This window comes from Schistocerca cancellata, chromosome 4 (genome assembly GCF_023864275.1).
Source record: "Schistocerca cancellata isolate TAMUIC-IGC-003103 chromosome 4, iqSchCanc2.1, whole genome shotgun sequence".
NCBI classification, from domain to species: domain Eukaryota; kingdom Metazoa; phylum Arthropoda; class Insecta; order Orthoptera; family Acrididae; genus Schistocerca; species Schistocerca cancellata.
The window spans coordinates 206,469,344-206,486,155 of record NC_064629.1 but is presented as its reverse complement, the minus strand read 5'-3'; the positions used below and the strand labels follow the sequence as shown (position 1 = coordinate 206,486,155).

Here is a 16,812-nt window from a genome sequence, read left to right as displayed (position 1 = left end):
GAAAGATAAGGCACAGCAGATTTGTTTTTTTACAAGGTTGGGAGGATAATTACAGTCAGTGAAGGCCACAGTGAGACTCTCAGTTTATTTCAAGAGGGACTGCTCATTATTGCAAATGCGATGACAATGGGTGGCTAGGCTGTAGGGAAGGGACTTCTTGGTACGGAATGTGTGACAGATGTCTAAGTGGAGGTATTGCTGGTTGTTAGTAGGTTTGATATGGACAGAGGCACTGATCTAGCCACCTTTGAGGTGGAGGTCAACGTCTAGGAAGGTGGCTTGTTGGGTTGAGTAGGACCAGGTGAAGCCAATGGGGGAGAAGTTGTTGAGGTTCTGGAGGAATGTGGATAGGGTATCCTCACCTTCGATCCAGACAGCAAAAATGTCATCAGTGAATCTGAACCAGGTGAGGGGGTTAGGATTATGGGTTTTTAGGGAGGAATCCTCTGGGTGGCCCATGAATGGGTTGGCATAGAATGATGCCATGTGGGTGCTCATAGCCGTAACACATATTAGGTTGCAGGTAATGCCTTCAAAGGAGAAATAATTCTGGGTGAGGATATAGTTGGTCATGGTGACTAGGAAGGAGGTTGTTGGCTTAGAATCTACCAGGTGTCGGGAAAGGTAGTGTTGAATAGTGGTAAGGCCATGGGCATTGGGAATCTTAGTGTACAGGAAAGTGGCGTCAATAGTGATGAGCTGTCTGTCTGTGTGAATGGTCACCGACAAACTGTGCCCAAGAAACTAGTGGACCACCCTGTTGCTGAACACGCTGCCAAACATGATATCTTTCATTTCAATGACTGCTTAACAGCCTGTGCCATATGGATCCTTCCCAACAACACCAGCTTTTCTGAATTGTGCAGGTGGGAACTTCCCCTGCAATACATCCTACATTCCCATAACCCTCCTGGCCTCAAAATTTGTTAGTCACTGTCCTCACCCATCCACCCCTTCCCTGTTCCCATTCCAGAACTACACAGATGTCATTCCACCACCACACCCAGTCTTTTTATTTCTCTCCTTTTCCGCTACATCCCCCTCCCCTCCCCAATCACCTCACCCCTGTCTGCCATCTAACCTGCAGCACTAACCCCCACAATATTTTCTTTGTCCTCAGAAGAGGGCAATACATCACAATATATGGGGATGACATTGAGTGCTCATATATTCAATGGGCATTTTGTCCTGGGTATAAGGGGAATGTCCTTATGGTCATGACTGAGCCAACTGTCATCCCTGAGACTCAACTGGTATTCACTATGAAGATCTTTTCATATGAGAACAAACTAGGGCAGCTAGAAGCTTCAATTTTAGCAAACATTGCAACAAGTGGCAGCAAGCAGTTTGATTCTTTGGATGTTCTGAATTCACCTGTGACACTTCAGATTTGAAAGACTTTTATCTCAATTTTTTTCCAAATTATTTATTGAGATAAGGTACTGTACATACTAGTATTTAAAATTGTGACAACAGAAAGTCCTGCTGGATTGTAAATAATTTAAGGAGAAAATTTAACAACTCACCATACAGCAGAGGCTCTGAGTCACTGAAAATCACATAAGACTGAGAATGAGGGCAGGGGCTCTACACACACACACACACACACACACACACACACACACACACACACACACACACATACACACATACCAGTATAGTAATAGTGCCCACTCTGAATACATAGCACCATCACTGCAGTTCGACTATAAAGAGGGATGGTGTCAGGTGGAGTGGGCAAAGGGAAAAAGGGGGTGGAGGATGTGATAGAGGGTTGGGGTAAGGGAAGAAAGTGGTTGCGAGGGAGAAGTATCAGATGGATGGATAGAAATGTGGCACTAGTGAGCTCGTTCTGGCCTTCAATAAGGATACAATGTAGTCCGGTGGAACAATGTCCCCATACAAGTGGTGTGTGTGTGTGTGTGTGTGTGTGTGTGTGTGTGATAGAGAGAGAGAGTGAGTGAGTGTGTGTGTGTGTGTGTGTGTGTGTGTGTCTATAAGCTTTAATTGTGAGAATCTACAAATGAAGACTGCATGGCTCTCACTGAATTTTCTTGATTGTTCAGTATAAAACTATAATCAAAATGGCTATCCCATTTCCCTTGTCATGTACCTCATCTACATTGTTTATGTTCTACATATGGCCCTGACGCTGCTTACTATCTGACTGTGGTATTAAATATAAAATTGATGGATATATTTGCTATGGTTATTTCAGTACAAGCCTGCACCTTGTTTCAGTACAAGCTTGCAGCTTGCCAAGATGTTGTGTAATTGGAAGTTATGCATATGTTGGCCAGCCCACAGTTTTGTTGGTTCTTTGTATTGTGCTTCTAAAATGCGAAAAAGTTATTATCCACTTTGATAACTAAGCTAGCTTTAACACACATTCTGTCTTTTGGTACTCTCTCCCAGCTTTTAGGTAGGATTCTAATCAAAGGAGGATTACTTTTAAAAAACATTGTCCACCTACCACCTTTGTACCAGCAGAAGTACCTCATCAACAATTTCTTTCAAATACTTGTGAATGTTTGCAACACATATATTGCACACAACTGATCCCAAAGATGGGATCTATTGATTCTTGACTTAAACCATAAAAGTTATCTCTGTTGATAAGAAGTTTACATGTTTATTTTTGCTTGATTCCCATCACTGGGATCAGTGGTGTACTAGGAAATGGACTTATAACCTGAAATCTAGGTTGTACAGTAATAATAAAGTCTGTGAAACAAGACTAGAAAAGTAAACTATGGAAACTTCAGGTTGGACTATCAACAATATAAGGAAATAATAGATTGCTACTTTCTGTAAAGATGAATTGCTGAGTTGCAGACAGGTACAACAAAAAGAGACTTACACATGGAGCTCCAGTCCAGGCTGCCAGAGATGGCAGTTATGTGATTGTGAGGTATGTTTGCTTGTGTGTGTGTGTGTGTGTGTGTGTGTGTGTGTGTGTGTGTGTGTGTGTGTGTTTCCTTTTCTGAAGAAGGCTTTGGTTAAAAGTTAACGCATAAGTGTGTTTTTGTTTTGCCTGTCTGCAACTCAATTTTTCAAAATGGTTCACATGACTCTAAGCACTATGGGACTAAACATCTGAGGTCATCAGTCCCCTAGACTTAGAACTACTTATACCTAACTAACCTAAGGACATCACACACATCCATGCCCGAGACAGGATTCGAACCTGTGACCAAAGCAGCAGTGCGGTTCCGGACTGAAGCGCCTAGAACCGCCCGGCCACAGTGGCCGGCCTCAATTTTTCATCTCAAGGCAAATAACAATCATCTTTCCCTTGTATTGTTGAAGGCTAAAGGGTGCTTCACTTAATTAACATGATATATAGAATTTCACCAAAAATCCACAGCTGAATCAGATAAAATGATACATTCCTATAATCACAAGAAGCTGTAGCTGCTTCAATTTCTCGATAAATCATTATTTTTATGAACATTGGCCATACAGTAAACTACTTGCTACTATGCAAGCCATGACTGTCCAGTAAAACTAACACTCGTAGTAATACCTGGAATTGTACAATGAAGTCACAAAGAGGAAAGGAGAGATGAGAGATGAATTCTAACCTGCTAAAAGGAGTTTTTTAAAGTACAAAAGAGAGTATCACACATGTGAAATCAAATGTCAGAAAAATGCAACATAGAATAAAAAAAATTTCATGAGAATAATATGCTTACAGTTAAGTGGCTTGACTGATACCATTTCAGTCAAAACATCAGAACTCATTTTTATTTACCATGAATACAATATTTGTCAGAAACAGATATGTACACAAATATGTCCACAGCTCGTGGTCGTGCGGTAGCGTTCTCGCTTCCCACGCCCGGGTTCCCGGGTTCGATTCCCGGCGGGGTCAGGGATTTTCCCTGCCTCGTGATGACTGGGTGTTGTGTGCTGTCCTTAGGTTAGTTAGGTTTAAGTAGTTCTAAGTTCTAGGGGACTGATGACCATCGATGTTAAGTCCTATAGTGCTCAGAGCCATACACAAATACTTAAGAATGTAAAACAATTCTTAGGCTACTGTAGTCAAGCATCAGGAAATTAAAAAAAAATTACCTTACATGATTGAACTATTTGCCACTTCAGATTTGCAGAAGTTAAATACTGCATGACATTCACACTATGTAGTATACTTTCATAATGCATACATCCATTAGTTCTGCTACAAAATCCATCAATGAAGTGAAAGAAGCTGTCATTAACCAGTCCTTCAGTATTTCTGGACCAAATTAAGCCCGCATAAGTTTAATGTAGAGTATGCTTATTTGTGGTAAGCTCCATTGGTTTTTCAAATGGAGATATTGACTGAGGATAGGGATTTGTTATTTATGAAAAAAATTCATTGAAGAACTGAATATACTGAGAATCAGATGATGATATCATGAAGATAAATGAATTAAACCACAGAAATTCTCTTAAGAGCATTCATGGTTGCAGAAAATGAAAAGAAAATTTACAGTTATCGAATTATTATAATCATTTTGTGTGTTTACTAAAATATTTCCTGGAATATATTTTCATTTCATTCTATTACGTACAAATGGAGACAATTTGCAAAAAACATTGTCATTCACTGCTTGATAAACAGGGTACTTTGGATTGTAACAGTAAGTTACCTAATACTCATAAAAATATCAGTGTGACTGCACTTGTCAAATTCAAAGAAAACACAGTAAGGACAAGAAACATAGGAGATGATATTTGTATAATTACACCAACACATGTTGCTATAGTACATGTTACACATATATTTATTTTCAGATGATCTAAGACTGAGGTTATTGTGCCATTCTCTTTTCAAATTATATAACTATATTTGCAATTTAAAACTTTTCTTTTCCTTTCCCTGAGATGGTAAAAGTAATTCCTGTATATAAAATAGGACATGAGAATAAATTCCAAATGAGACATAACTATTTAATACAAACTTTGACTATTTCAAGTCCAGTGAAACTGACTTTCTTTAGACAAATGATAGAATGCTTCACTGTCACCATGGTACAGTTTTTATGTTTGACATAGGCATAATTTTAAATTTCCTTTCTTTGTTTTTCATTCTATCAACTAGAACTAAAAACCTGACTTTTTATTAAAAATGTCTATTCTCTGAAACTTCATAAACAAATGAGTAATGATATGATATCAGTTAAATATCCTTACCCAATGTTAGAAGTGATGTTACACCAAGTGTCACTCTTGCAGGTATGGCTTCAGGTTTAATCCAGAAAGATATCCATGACATAACAACAATGAGAGCAGAAGGAATATATGTGTGAAACAGATGGTAACCAAGGCGTCTTCTTAAGTTGAACACAACTACCAGGCATGTAAAATTACCTGAAACATATTTTCACATCTAGTGAGTAATCAGCACATATATTAATTACAGAATTGTTTGAATGTCTCTATTATAGACACATAAAAAGCTGGAAGGTGTGTTTCACAGGCCAGATTGGATTAGAAACAAAAATTTATTGAATTCAGGTAGAATGGTTTCAGGTCAAAAGAAAAAGAAAACAAAGAGACAATTCTTTGACTGGAAAAAATGGGTAATACACCCCAGACTATGAAACTGTTAGTCATTATGAAAAGATGACATTAGATAGGAAAATTGGTTAGGTGTGGACTGTTTCCAGTGAAGACAGTCATTGAGATATTTCACTGGTAAAAAATAAAAAAAAAAGGTTATTATAAAATCTCTGAAATTTCTTCCTCATTTATGAGTTCTTTCTGAATGACAAATGTTTGCTGCCCTGCTCACATGATGATGTATCATATAAGAATGCCAAATCAATGATTATGATGATAATACTTACACCAAGAAATTTGGACAATGCAATGAGAACGGTTTTCGTTACTTTTCACAAAACTTCGCCTTCAAAAGGATTATGTATCCTCTGTAAGTGCTGTGTGCCTCCTAAAAGACAGCAACCTGCAGGCCTACAACATACTTGCATCCCACAGGTGACCATGTTTCAGGCATAGTCCACCACAACAAGTACAAGGGCAAGGTATTTTCCTATGCCCTGTCATGTGCCTGCCAGCAGCTCATACCATACCCATGGGCTGCTACAGTTTTTAGGATGGTGCTCTACCACAGACTGGCAGTTTGGCCTCAGCTATCAAATCAGTCATTCTATCAAGTTCTCTGGGCCAGTCACCAGCTGCATCCACAGCCAATCAGTCAGAAGTCTTACTAAGAAATCATTGTTGGACAGCCACCATGCAGTGCTTATCTTAAAATCACTATCAAGCATAGGGCAGTGATTTAACTTCTTCACCCTTGAGCTTAATGCCATCAAGCACTAATCATGTTAGTGGTAATCTGTAACTGAATTTACACAGTTAATCATTAATGAATCTAGACTTGAAACTTTCTGTTAGTCACTTTGGCCTTAATTCACTTAATCATTATTTGCTTGCTTTGGTTGGACTCCTCCAAGTACCAACCAGATTTTCATTTGTAAATAACTTACTCCAAGAAGGCATTTCTGTTTGTGTACTAATTAATAAAGTTGTTCTACATTGTTCATCTGGGTAGTGTCGTCATTGTGCACCTACCAGGGCACGACATATGAGACGCAATGAGCATAAAAAATTTGTGAGTTTTCATTCCAGCATTTTGTGGCAAGTTAGCATTTTCTCCAACTGTGCCACCGTTCCAAGTTTTAGCTCACCATTCATTATGGCTTCTACATTTCATCCCACCATTTGGTGACAAGTAAATGTTTTCACTGGTTCCAGTGCCACCTCTCTAAGTTTCATCCCATATTAGTTGGTAATGATTATTTCCTCTGGCCCCAGTGCCACCTCCATGTTTCATCCAAGATCATTTGACTATGGGGTATTTTCTTTTAAACTCTAATTCTCATCTATCCCAGATAGATGGTGTATTCTTTTGGCTCCACAGGTCAACATTTGTGTTCCACCTCTGAGGACAGACTCAACATTTTTGTCCAACCACTGGCAATGCCCTCAATATTATTGCCCCCCAACTGACAATGGCTTCAACATTTTCATCCAACCACTGGCAATGGCTCAGTGTTTCATCCTACCACTGGTCATGGCTTCCACATTTTCATCCCACCACTGCCAATGGCTTCAGCATTTACACTCCACTATTGGTAACAGCTTCTATATTTTATCTCACCACTTTGTGATGAGAGTAACCCTTTTCACCAGCTCCACTGCTGTCTCCCTATATTTTGTCTCACCATTTTGTGGGGCCAACATTTTCTTTGGCTCTTGTGGTAGCAATCAAAGTTTCATCCCATCACCTAACAATGAGGCAAAAAAGTTTTTCATCAACTCCAGCATCACAACTGGCTCCTGCAACACCTTCCAACATTTCATTCTGTCACCTGGTGTCAAGATTAAAGAACTGCAGTACTGCCATTAGTTCCTGTGCCACCTTCTAATGTTTCATCCCATCAATCAAAAATGAGGTAGAAGATTTTCTTTCATTGGCTCTGGCACTGCCATTGGCTGTAGCACCTCCTCTCAATGGTTTGTCCTAACAAGTATGTTCATCCTTGACACAGAAGTGACTCCTCAAGTCCTATGAATATTGCATAACATGCAGCAAATGCACAGATGCATTTAGGAGAATCTTGACAGCATCAACAGGATGCCAGAGGATCTCAGCTGTTATCCCTGATGCACCTCCAGGGGCAACCACCTTTGTACACCATCACTGCAGCTCCCTCCTTCTGACACAACTCCAGAATCTTCTACTCACTTCTTTCTCTCACATGGACCTCACAGCAATTTCCACCAGTGAACTTCCATGGTCACAACTGTTCCCTTTCCCCTGGCCCAACCAGCACCTAATCCATTCAAGCAATGTCTGATTCTTTTTTTCTGTGCCCAGTCCATACATGCATTTTATGAATATCTTTTCCATACCTAATTCTCTGGTGCTCCTGCACCCAAGTATGCCCTCCAGTCACATTAATTTTTCTTCCCAAGTGTTCCCACAACCTACTTTGCCCTACATGCACCATTGTTTTATATCCCAAGTGCTTCTTTACCCATCTATGAACCTCAGTCACAATCATTTTATATCTCAAGTACTTCTGCAATCATCCATACCATCTTGGCACAATAATTTTATCTCTCATGTGTCTGCACACTCATCCATGCCTTCTGGGCACAAAATCCAACTTCTCAGTTGCTTCTGCAGTCACATACATCCTTCAGGCACAGATTTTCTATCTTTTGGGTGCTGTCCTCTCAAATCTGCCCTGTGGGTGCACAGTTCACATGTTCCTTCTACAGTGCTCTCACTATATCAACCATCTGCATACAGTGTGTCTCTTACTACATTAGGGATCTTTGCAGATTTGCTCCACATGGTTTGCTCCTCAGTAACTGCCAGTCTAGCCACTGCTCCAGGTCAGCCCACACTAGTCTCACAGTGGGTCCAGAATCCCAATCTCTAGGCATAGCTACTGGACATCTCTGATGTCATTTTCTCAGGGTCAATGCCACAGTTACTCCTCACCCTCCATCTCCCACCAAGGAAGGGGCCCAGATTGTCACTCTTCACACATATGACTTCATCATCTCCTCCCTGGGGGAGAGATGCTATGTTGCTCCTACAAGACAGCAACCTATGGACCCACAACATGCACATGTCTTGCAGGGGCCTGCTTCAGGCATCATCTGCCACAACAGGCACAAGCACCTGCAAGCCAACCACCAATCCACACTTGTCTCACATTGGTAAATGTTCTGGACAACAAACACCACCACCATAACTACGTGCCATTTTATTGTACACATAGTCTCTGGCAGCCATGACAAGAGGTGCCAAGTTTGCTCCCAGCAGTGAGTGCTGCCATGACCACAGCACTGTGACTGTGGGCATTATTTCCCTTTGTCTTGTCACATACTACCAACAGCACATGTCATATCCATGCACCGTGATGGTATTAAGGCTGATGCTCAACCACGGATTGGCAGTTTGATCTCAGCTATTGAACCAGTCATTCCTTCAAGTACTTTGGGCCAGGTGCTGGCTGCATGATCAGCCCATCAAGCAGAACTCTCACTAAGTAATGACTGTCAGAAAGTCACTGTGCAGTATTTATTTTCTAATCCCTACTGAGCTAAGGGTAGTGACTTAACTTCTCAACTTCTTCACACTTGGGTTTTATGCTACCAAGTACTGATTATGTCAGTGGTAATCTGTAACTGAGTTTGCACAGTTAGTCATTAATGAATACACACTTGAACCTTTTTGTTACTCACTTCAGTCTTCAGACACTTAACAGTTATTTGCTTTCTTTGTTTGGACTACAAGTACCAAACAGATTTTCATTTGTAAATAACTTACTCCAAGAAGGAGCTTCAGTTTATGTGCTAATTAATAAACTGGTTCTACATTTTTCACCTGGACAATGTTCTCATTGCACTCCACTAGTGCAGGACATACCAGTAAGGCCCTGGCATGCCCTAGGAAAAAAATGTCTTATGATGCGAAGTTTAGAATGTCTGTACCTTTGAGAAGTTCCAGGTATTTATGTTATTAATTTTTATATAAGCTGAATGGAATAAATCAACAAGTCGACAGTGAAACTGGTCAAACAAAGTTTAGATAGTTAAATTTGAAGAAATGCTATGCTGCTGCCATATCTAGTTTATAACCAAATATATTATATCCGTGGTTGAAAATATCGGTACAGTTGTAAAGTTCTTTTATTTAGAACTCAACCAGTTTCAGGATCTTATATGCCAATCAGCAGGTGATATAACTTCGTGCTGTGACCCGGAGTGCTGCAGTGGGCAAGTAGAGAATGTGGTGTATTACCAGCTGGTAATACACCATGACCTGCAATTGTCCATCACAGTGCTTGGGGTCACAGCATGAAGTTACAACACCTGATTATGGGTGCACAAGAGCTCGAAACCAGTTCTGTTCTAAATAAAAGAACCTTACAATTGTAGCCATATTTTCAACCATATACTGCACAGTTGTGGATGTTCCTCCAACACAACTGTTTGCAAATACACACACAAAAAAGTTTTGCATCACCCTGCTTCCCAGAACTCTTGAAGAGAGACGTTGACTGTGGATACTGTATCACACACAGAGTCCCTTGGACTGTTCAGAGATGTCACTAAATCCACCAAAAGATGTAAACAACCAGGCATGAGCAGTGCCTATTAGACAGCCAATCAGTTCCAGTCATTCCACCAGGAAGCAGGTAGACAGGTCATGTTGTCTGTAGATCAACCATGCCTAGATGGTCTATACCGCAGTTTGATTGTGTCTGCATTATTACTTTATGCCAGGAAGGGCTCTCAAGAAGGGAAGTTTCCAAGTGTCTTAGGTGAACCAAAGTGATGTTGTTTGGACATGGAAGAGATACAGAGAGACAGGAATTGTCAATGACATGCCTCGCTCAGGCCACGCAAGGACTACTACTGCAGTGGATGACCGGTACCTAGAGATTATGACTTGGAGGAACGCTGATGGCAATGCCACCATGTTGAATAATGCCTTTTGTGCAGCCACAGGATGTTGTGTTACCACTCAAACTGTGTGCAATAGGCTGCATGATGTGCTACTTCACTCCCTATGCCCATGGCAAGGTCCATCTTTGCAACCATGATACCATGCAGCACAGTACAGATGGGTCCAACAACATGCCGAATGGACCTCTCAGGATTGGCATCACGTTCTCTTCACTGATGAGTGTCACATAAGCCTTCAACCAGACAATTATCAGAGATGTGTCTGGAGGCCATTTAGTCAGGCTGAACGCCTTAGACACACTGTCCAGTGTGTGCAGTAAGGTGGAGGTTCCCTGCTGTTTTGGGATGGCATTATGTCAGGCCGATGTACACCACTGGCGGTCATGGAAGGCACCGTAATGGCTGTACGATGCATGAAAGCCATCCTCTGACCAACAGTGTAACTATATTGGCGAGCCATTCATCTTCATGGACGACAATTCGCACCTCCATCGTGCACATCTTGTGAATGACTTACTTCAGGATAATGACATTGCTTGACTAGGGTGTCCAGCATGTTCTCCAGAGATGAACCCTGTCGATCATACCTGGGATAGACTTAAAAGGGCTGTTTATGGATGATGTGACCCACCAACTACTCTGAGGGATCCACAGCGAATCGCCGTTGAGTGGGACACTCTGGACCAACAGTGCCTTGATGAACTTGTGGATAGTATGCCACGATAAATACGGGCATTCATCAATGAAAGAGGACATGCTACTGTGTATTAAAGGTACCAGTGTGTACAGCAATCTGGACCACCACCTCTGAAGGTGTCACTGTATGGTGGTACAACATTCAATGTGTGGTTTTCATGAGCAATAAAAAGGACAGAAATGATGTTTATGTTGATCTCTATTCCAATTTTCTGTACAGGTTCTGGAACTCTCTGAACCAAGGTGATGTAAAACATTTTTTCATGTGTGTATATTATAGTAACATTTATATGGAAGTTAATCATACCTGTGGAATAGGGAATGGTGCAATCTCCAGTATAGTTGTTAGATATGTCCAACTGTGGTAGTTCTATGTCAGGGTTCACAACTAGTGGATCTGTTGTATTCCATATGAATACTAAATCATGAACTGTATGAGATACTGAAAAAATAAAATATGAAGACATTTTTTAACATCAGATGAATTTGTAATTGCTCCTTTTATCATCCAAGATATCTCATTTATCAAGTTAAGAGAACAGTGATATGCTTAGGTAAAAAACTTACAGCTCTCAATCATCATTGAACAAACTTGTGTATCATGAGGATAAGATTCAAATTTCATTGCACATGACAACACCAAAGTTAATCTGAAACATAAAAGTCTGATGCTACAAACTACACAGTTTGAAATATTGTATGAATAATTAGTTTTGCCTTCGCCACTCATAACCATGCTAAATACAGTTAGGTTTCTTCACCTCAGTGTTTCTTCATTCAATATTATCCACTTAATGCTTTAAAATTAATTGGAACCTTTATATAGGAAACACCAGCATGAATTTCACCTCACAAACGAAATTTTATTACAAATACAGCAGGATGACATCTGCACACTTTATTACATAGTACATTTTTTTCTGTCTGATCCACAGAAGAAATGAAACAAAATGTGTGACACTCTCCCCAATTACAAATGCAAATAGTTAAGGAATATAAACAGAGTGTGGAATATCAGAGTTAGAATAAGTTTAGTAAGTATGACTGGAGTTGTAAGAGGATGATTAGAAACTTGAATGAAACAAGTAGGCAGTGAAAATGTATAAAACTATAGTCAGTATTGTGAAAACTAGTGGCAATATTTACATCAAATATTAATGTTAAGTAATGATTCCAAAAATTCTGCTCCTACTACTCTATCCCTCATGTAGGCCTATTGTATATTCTTTTGGATGTATTGTATTGTTATTAAATAAAATAGCACAGTTTTCTATTTTAAATCATAAAGTGATTAATTTCAATTTATGTTCTGAACCATGTATCAATAATTTTTATTGCAGTCTACATTTTTGTTTTATCAAGTTGTGTGTCTGGCTGAGAACATCCATATGATGTCACATTGTATTTGGATGAATGAATGGAATGTAAATAATGAAGGATACACAGAATTTTTTAAAAAAGATTGAAGAACTAGATCTGCAGCACTATATTTAATAAAAGGAAAGACCTAAATACCATCACAGAGCTATATGACTCTTCTGTTATTTCATTCCTCTCTTTTTTCTGAAAAACCGACATAATACTTCCTGTATCAGACTGCTCAATTAACATCCAGAAAGTAACTTTTTACTAGCCTCGAAATTCTTCTTTAATACAGAGCATAAATGGAGAAAGTACTATCACCTTTCATTAATGAAACTCTGGAGGTATAAAATGTAACAAAAATTAAGCTCTTAACTGGCTCTGTGAATTTGCTAAGGACTCTGAAATATTTTTAAGAAAATTCATCTGTTGTAATATTAGTGGACGCTCACATCCTCCCACACCTCCAGCTGCCACTCTTTCACAATTAGAGACTTGTCTGAAAACAGGAAGGAGACAGTACCACAGGAAAAAGATGAACTGAAATTATTTTAAACTCCATGAAGCAATTAGAGAGGCTTTCTTCTTTTTAAGTATTTGTACAAATAATTTAGCCTACATCTTTCCTGCAGGTAAATTAATAATATTTTTGTGTCAGATAAGACTGACAGAAGATACCTAAAGTCAGTATTGCATGCATCTTGCATTTTCATAGTTACTCTGGGAATGGTGAAAGAAAGGTACAGTGCAATAATGAACAACAGCCTGTGCTTGCACCCAACTGTAATCTGATATTTAAAACTAAAAACAATAATTGGTTGTTTGTGTGACAACTATGACTGAATGATGGCAGTAAAGCATTCTGATCTGTTAGACTGGGTAGAAAAGGAAAAGTAATGCATAAAACAACCGTAAGTAACATACAAAAATTACATTTAGAAAAAATGTGGATAAAACATCAGTGGCAAAAATGTTATGAAACAAATACTATAATGAAAAATATGGTAACTTCTTAAATATTGCCTTATATCAAAATGAATCCAGTTTCTTCTTACACCAGATGAGTGTAAATTAGAACATAAATGAGGAGAAAAGTTAGTTAACATTTGCAATCAAAAGAATGTATTGCCAAGAAGAGATAGAGCTCTATATAATCATATGACTTCCTTCCTTTAAGAGACCGAGCGAGGCGGTGCAGTGGTTAGCACACTGGACTCGCATTCGGGAGGACGACGGTTCAATCCTGTCTCCAGCCATCCTGATTTAGGTTTTCTGTGATTTCCCTAAATCGTTTCAGGCAAATGCTGGGATGGTTCCTTTGAAAGGGCACGGCCGATTTCCTTCCCAATCCTTCCCTAATCTGAGCTTGCGCTCTGTCTCTAATGACCTCGTTGTTGACGGGACGTTAAACACTAACCACCACCACCTTCCTTTAAGAACTAATGCAAAATTTTAAATTTAAGTGGTGTGCACTAATCTCAATAAATTAGGGCTGGAAGAATGAAGCAAAAAGTTTTCGGAGCTTTATTGAAACAAAAACTATAAGGTGAATAAAATTTAATCTTTTAACAACAATATGTATGGGACAGAGGAAGACAGACTGAAATAATTGATTACAGGTGAAAAGTATTTGCTAAAAATACCTGAAGTAATCATTAATCAGCCAACTGCAAGGAAACAGAGTTTGAACAATAGTGAAACTAGGGTATGTGGTTTGAAAGCTAATGTGTATGTGCAGATTCATTTGACGTCCTCAGGCAGACAACAAATGCATCAGCTAAGGAAAAACAATTTGAAGGATACCACAACTAATGTGATCATAGAGATCTTTGGGTCACAGGGAAGTATACATTATTATTACTTTTATTCCTAAAGTAAGATTTATTCCCACTGAATAGCTCTGCTTCCAACCTTCTCTACAACCAAAAGATTGCATTTTTGCAGTTCATTCACTGAATCAAGATGTATTTTGACTGTGGCATTTAAAATTTTACATGCCATTTTCATCTGGCAAAATTCAATTTACTGCATAAGGTCTAATTACACACACCCCTAACCTTTTCTGGTTCTTAAAAAAATAATTCTTAGTTTATGGTATGATGTAGTACCATTCATAAGCAACTCATCTATCAGTTTTTTATCATCACACTAAGTCATTGATTTTATTCAATATATCTTATCAGAAAGAACAGCCTTCAGAAATGTGAAATAAGTCAATGTATGCATAAGCAGAAATACATAGCTGAAAAAAAAACTACATACCATAATCTGCTACAAAATATGTGTACCTGTACAAAAAATGCAATGAGTCAACATTTTACAATCATCAGGAAATCTGTGGCTTTCCCAGATAATGCAAAATCACTAAGGAGACATGACATAGGATCATCTATGGAATTTTGCCTCCTTAGACTTATGCATTATTGTATCTGCAATTGCTACTAACATTAGAATGTCATACTGTACACACTATGGAGATGTAAAGAAATGAAAACAATTGCTTACAAAAGCTTTATCTCTCTAACTAAGGTTCAAAATTAAGTACTGCATCCATGCACAAAAATCTGTCAAAGAAGCCAGAAAATATAGAGAAAAAATTTGGAATGTACCTACGTGTAACTGCAAGCAACTGAATTAGAGACACCCACCTAGCATCATGTAGCATTCCCTTTTGCCATGATCATATTGGTGATGTAATATGTCATGTAGCACCAAAGGAACTGAAAAGCCATTGCATGTGAACACTCAACTACTACCTATAAATTCCAGATAATGTTTGGAGCTGGGTCCGAGGAACTACTCATTCATCTGTACTTCAGAACTGTGGATTCCCATCATTCCTTTTCCACTGATAGAAAAATTTAAACTAGAAATTTATATTAATACTACATTGTATAGGTGAAGGTAAGGTGGATAATGGAAACAAAATAAATACTGGAAGGCAGAAAGCATGTTTATCTCTGTGAGGCTCTTCAGCGCTGGTATTATGGATAACAGTTCAGCTCATTTGATTAGTGAAGCAGCTATCACACTATTGTGTGTTAGAAGCTGCATTCACAAACAGTATTTAATGTTGCAGGTAAATGTATGTTGTATATATGTTTTCTCTGTGTTCATTCGATCTTCTTGACTGCCTTGTGGTCATTATTGCAATACAAATAGGTGACATGTTACAGGATACACATTCATGAGGAATTGTTAGTTAGATACACTGAAAACCCAAATAAATTGGTAAATGGTGTGACATGGGCTCGACTAATGTCTGAAGTAGTGCTGGAGGGAATTGACACCATGAATCCTGCAGGGCTGTCCATAAATCCATAAAAGTCTGAGGAGGTGGAGATCTCTTCTGAACAGCATGTTGCAAGGCATCCCAGATACGCTTAATAATGTTCATTTCTAGGGAGTCTGGTGGCCAGCAGAAGTGTTTAAACTCAGAAAAGTGTTCCTGGCGCCACTCTGTAGCAATTCTGGATATGTGGAGTGTCATGTTGTCCTGCTGGAATTACCCAAGTCCATTGCATTGCACAATGGACATAAATGGGTGCAGCTGATCAGACAGAATGCTTATGTACGTGTTGCCTGTCGAAGTCATATCTAAATGTATCAGGGGTCCCATATCACGCCTACTACACAAGCCCCACTCCATTATAGAGCCTCCATCAGCTTGAACAGTCTCCTGCTGACATGCAGGGCCCATGCCTTCATGAAGTTCCATACTAATACACACCCATCCACTTGATACAATTTGAAATGAGACTCTTCCAAACAGACAACACATTTCCAGTCATCAACAGTCCAATGCCAGTGTTTACAGTCCCAGTTGAGGTGTAAAACTTTGCATTGTGCAGTCATCAAGCATACACAAATGGGCCTTTGGCTCCAAAAGCCCATATCAATGATGTTTCATTGAATGGTTCACACGTTGACACTTGTTGATGGCCCAGCATGTAAATCTGCAGAAATTTGTGAAAGGGTTGCACGTGTGCCACATTGAATGGTTCTCTTCAGTTGTCATTGGTCCCGTTCTTGCAGGATCTTTTTCCGGGCACAGCGATGTCAGACATTTGAGATTTTACCAGATTCCTGGTATTCATGGTACACTTGTGAAATGGTCGAACGGTAAAATCCCCACTTCATCGCTACCTCGGAGGTGCTGTGTCCCATCGCTTGTGTGCCAACTATAACACCATGTTAAAACTCTCTTAAATATTGATAACGTGCCATTGCAGCAACAGTAACTGATCTAACAACTGT

General features: G+C 39.3%; 1 protein-coding gene across 2 annotated transcripts in view; it reads right to left on the bottom strand.

The window, feature by feature from the left end:
* Positions 1-16,812, bottom strand: part of LOC126183627 (glycine receptor subunit alpha-2) — a 515,719-nt gene that overhangs the window by 50,971 nt on the left and 447,936 nt on the right. For both annotated transcript variants that reach the window (XM_049925747.1, XM_049925749.1), the window contains 3 exons: positions 11,761-11,843; positions 11,501-11,635; positions 5,179-5,355 (listed from right to left, as the gene is read on the bottom strand). In XM_049925747.1, the coding sequence (XP_049781704.1) occupies positions 5,179-5,355; positions 11,501-11,635; positions 11,761-11,843 (395 nt within the window). The remainder of the gene's footprint in view (positions 1-5,178; positions 5,356-11,500; positions 11,636-11,760; positions 11,844-16,812) is intronic.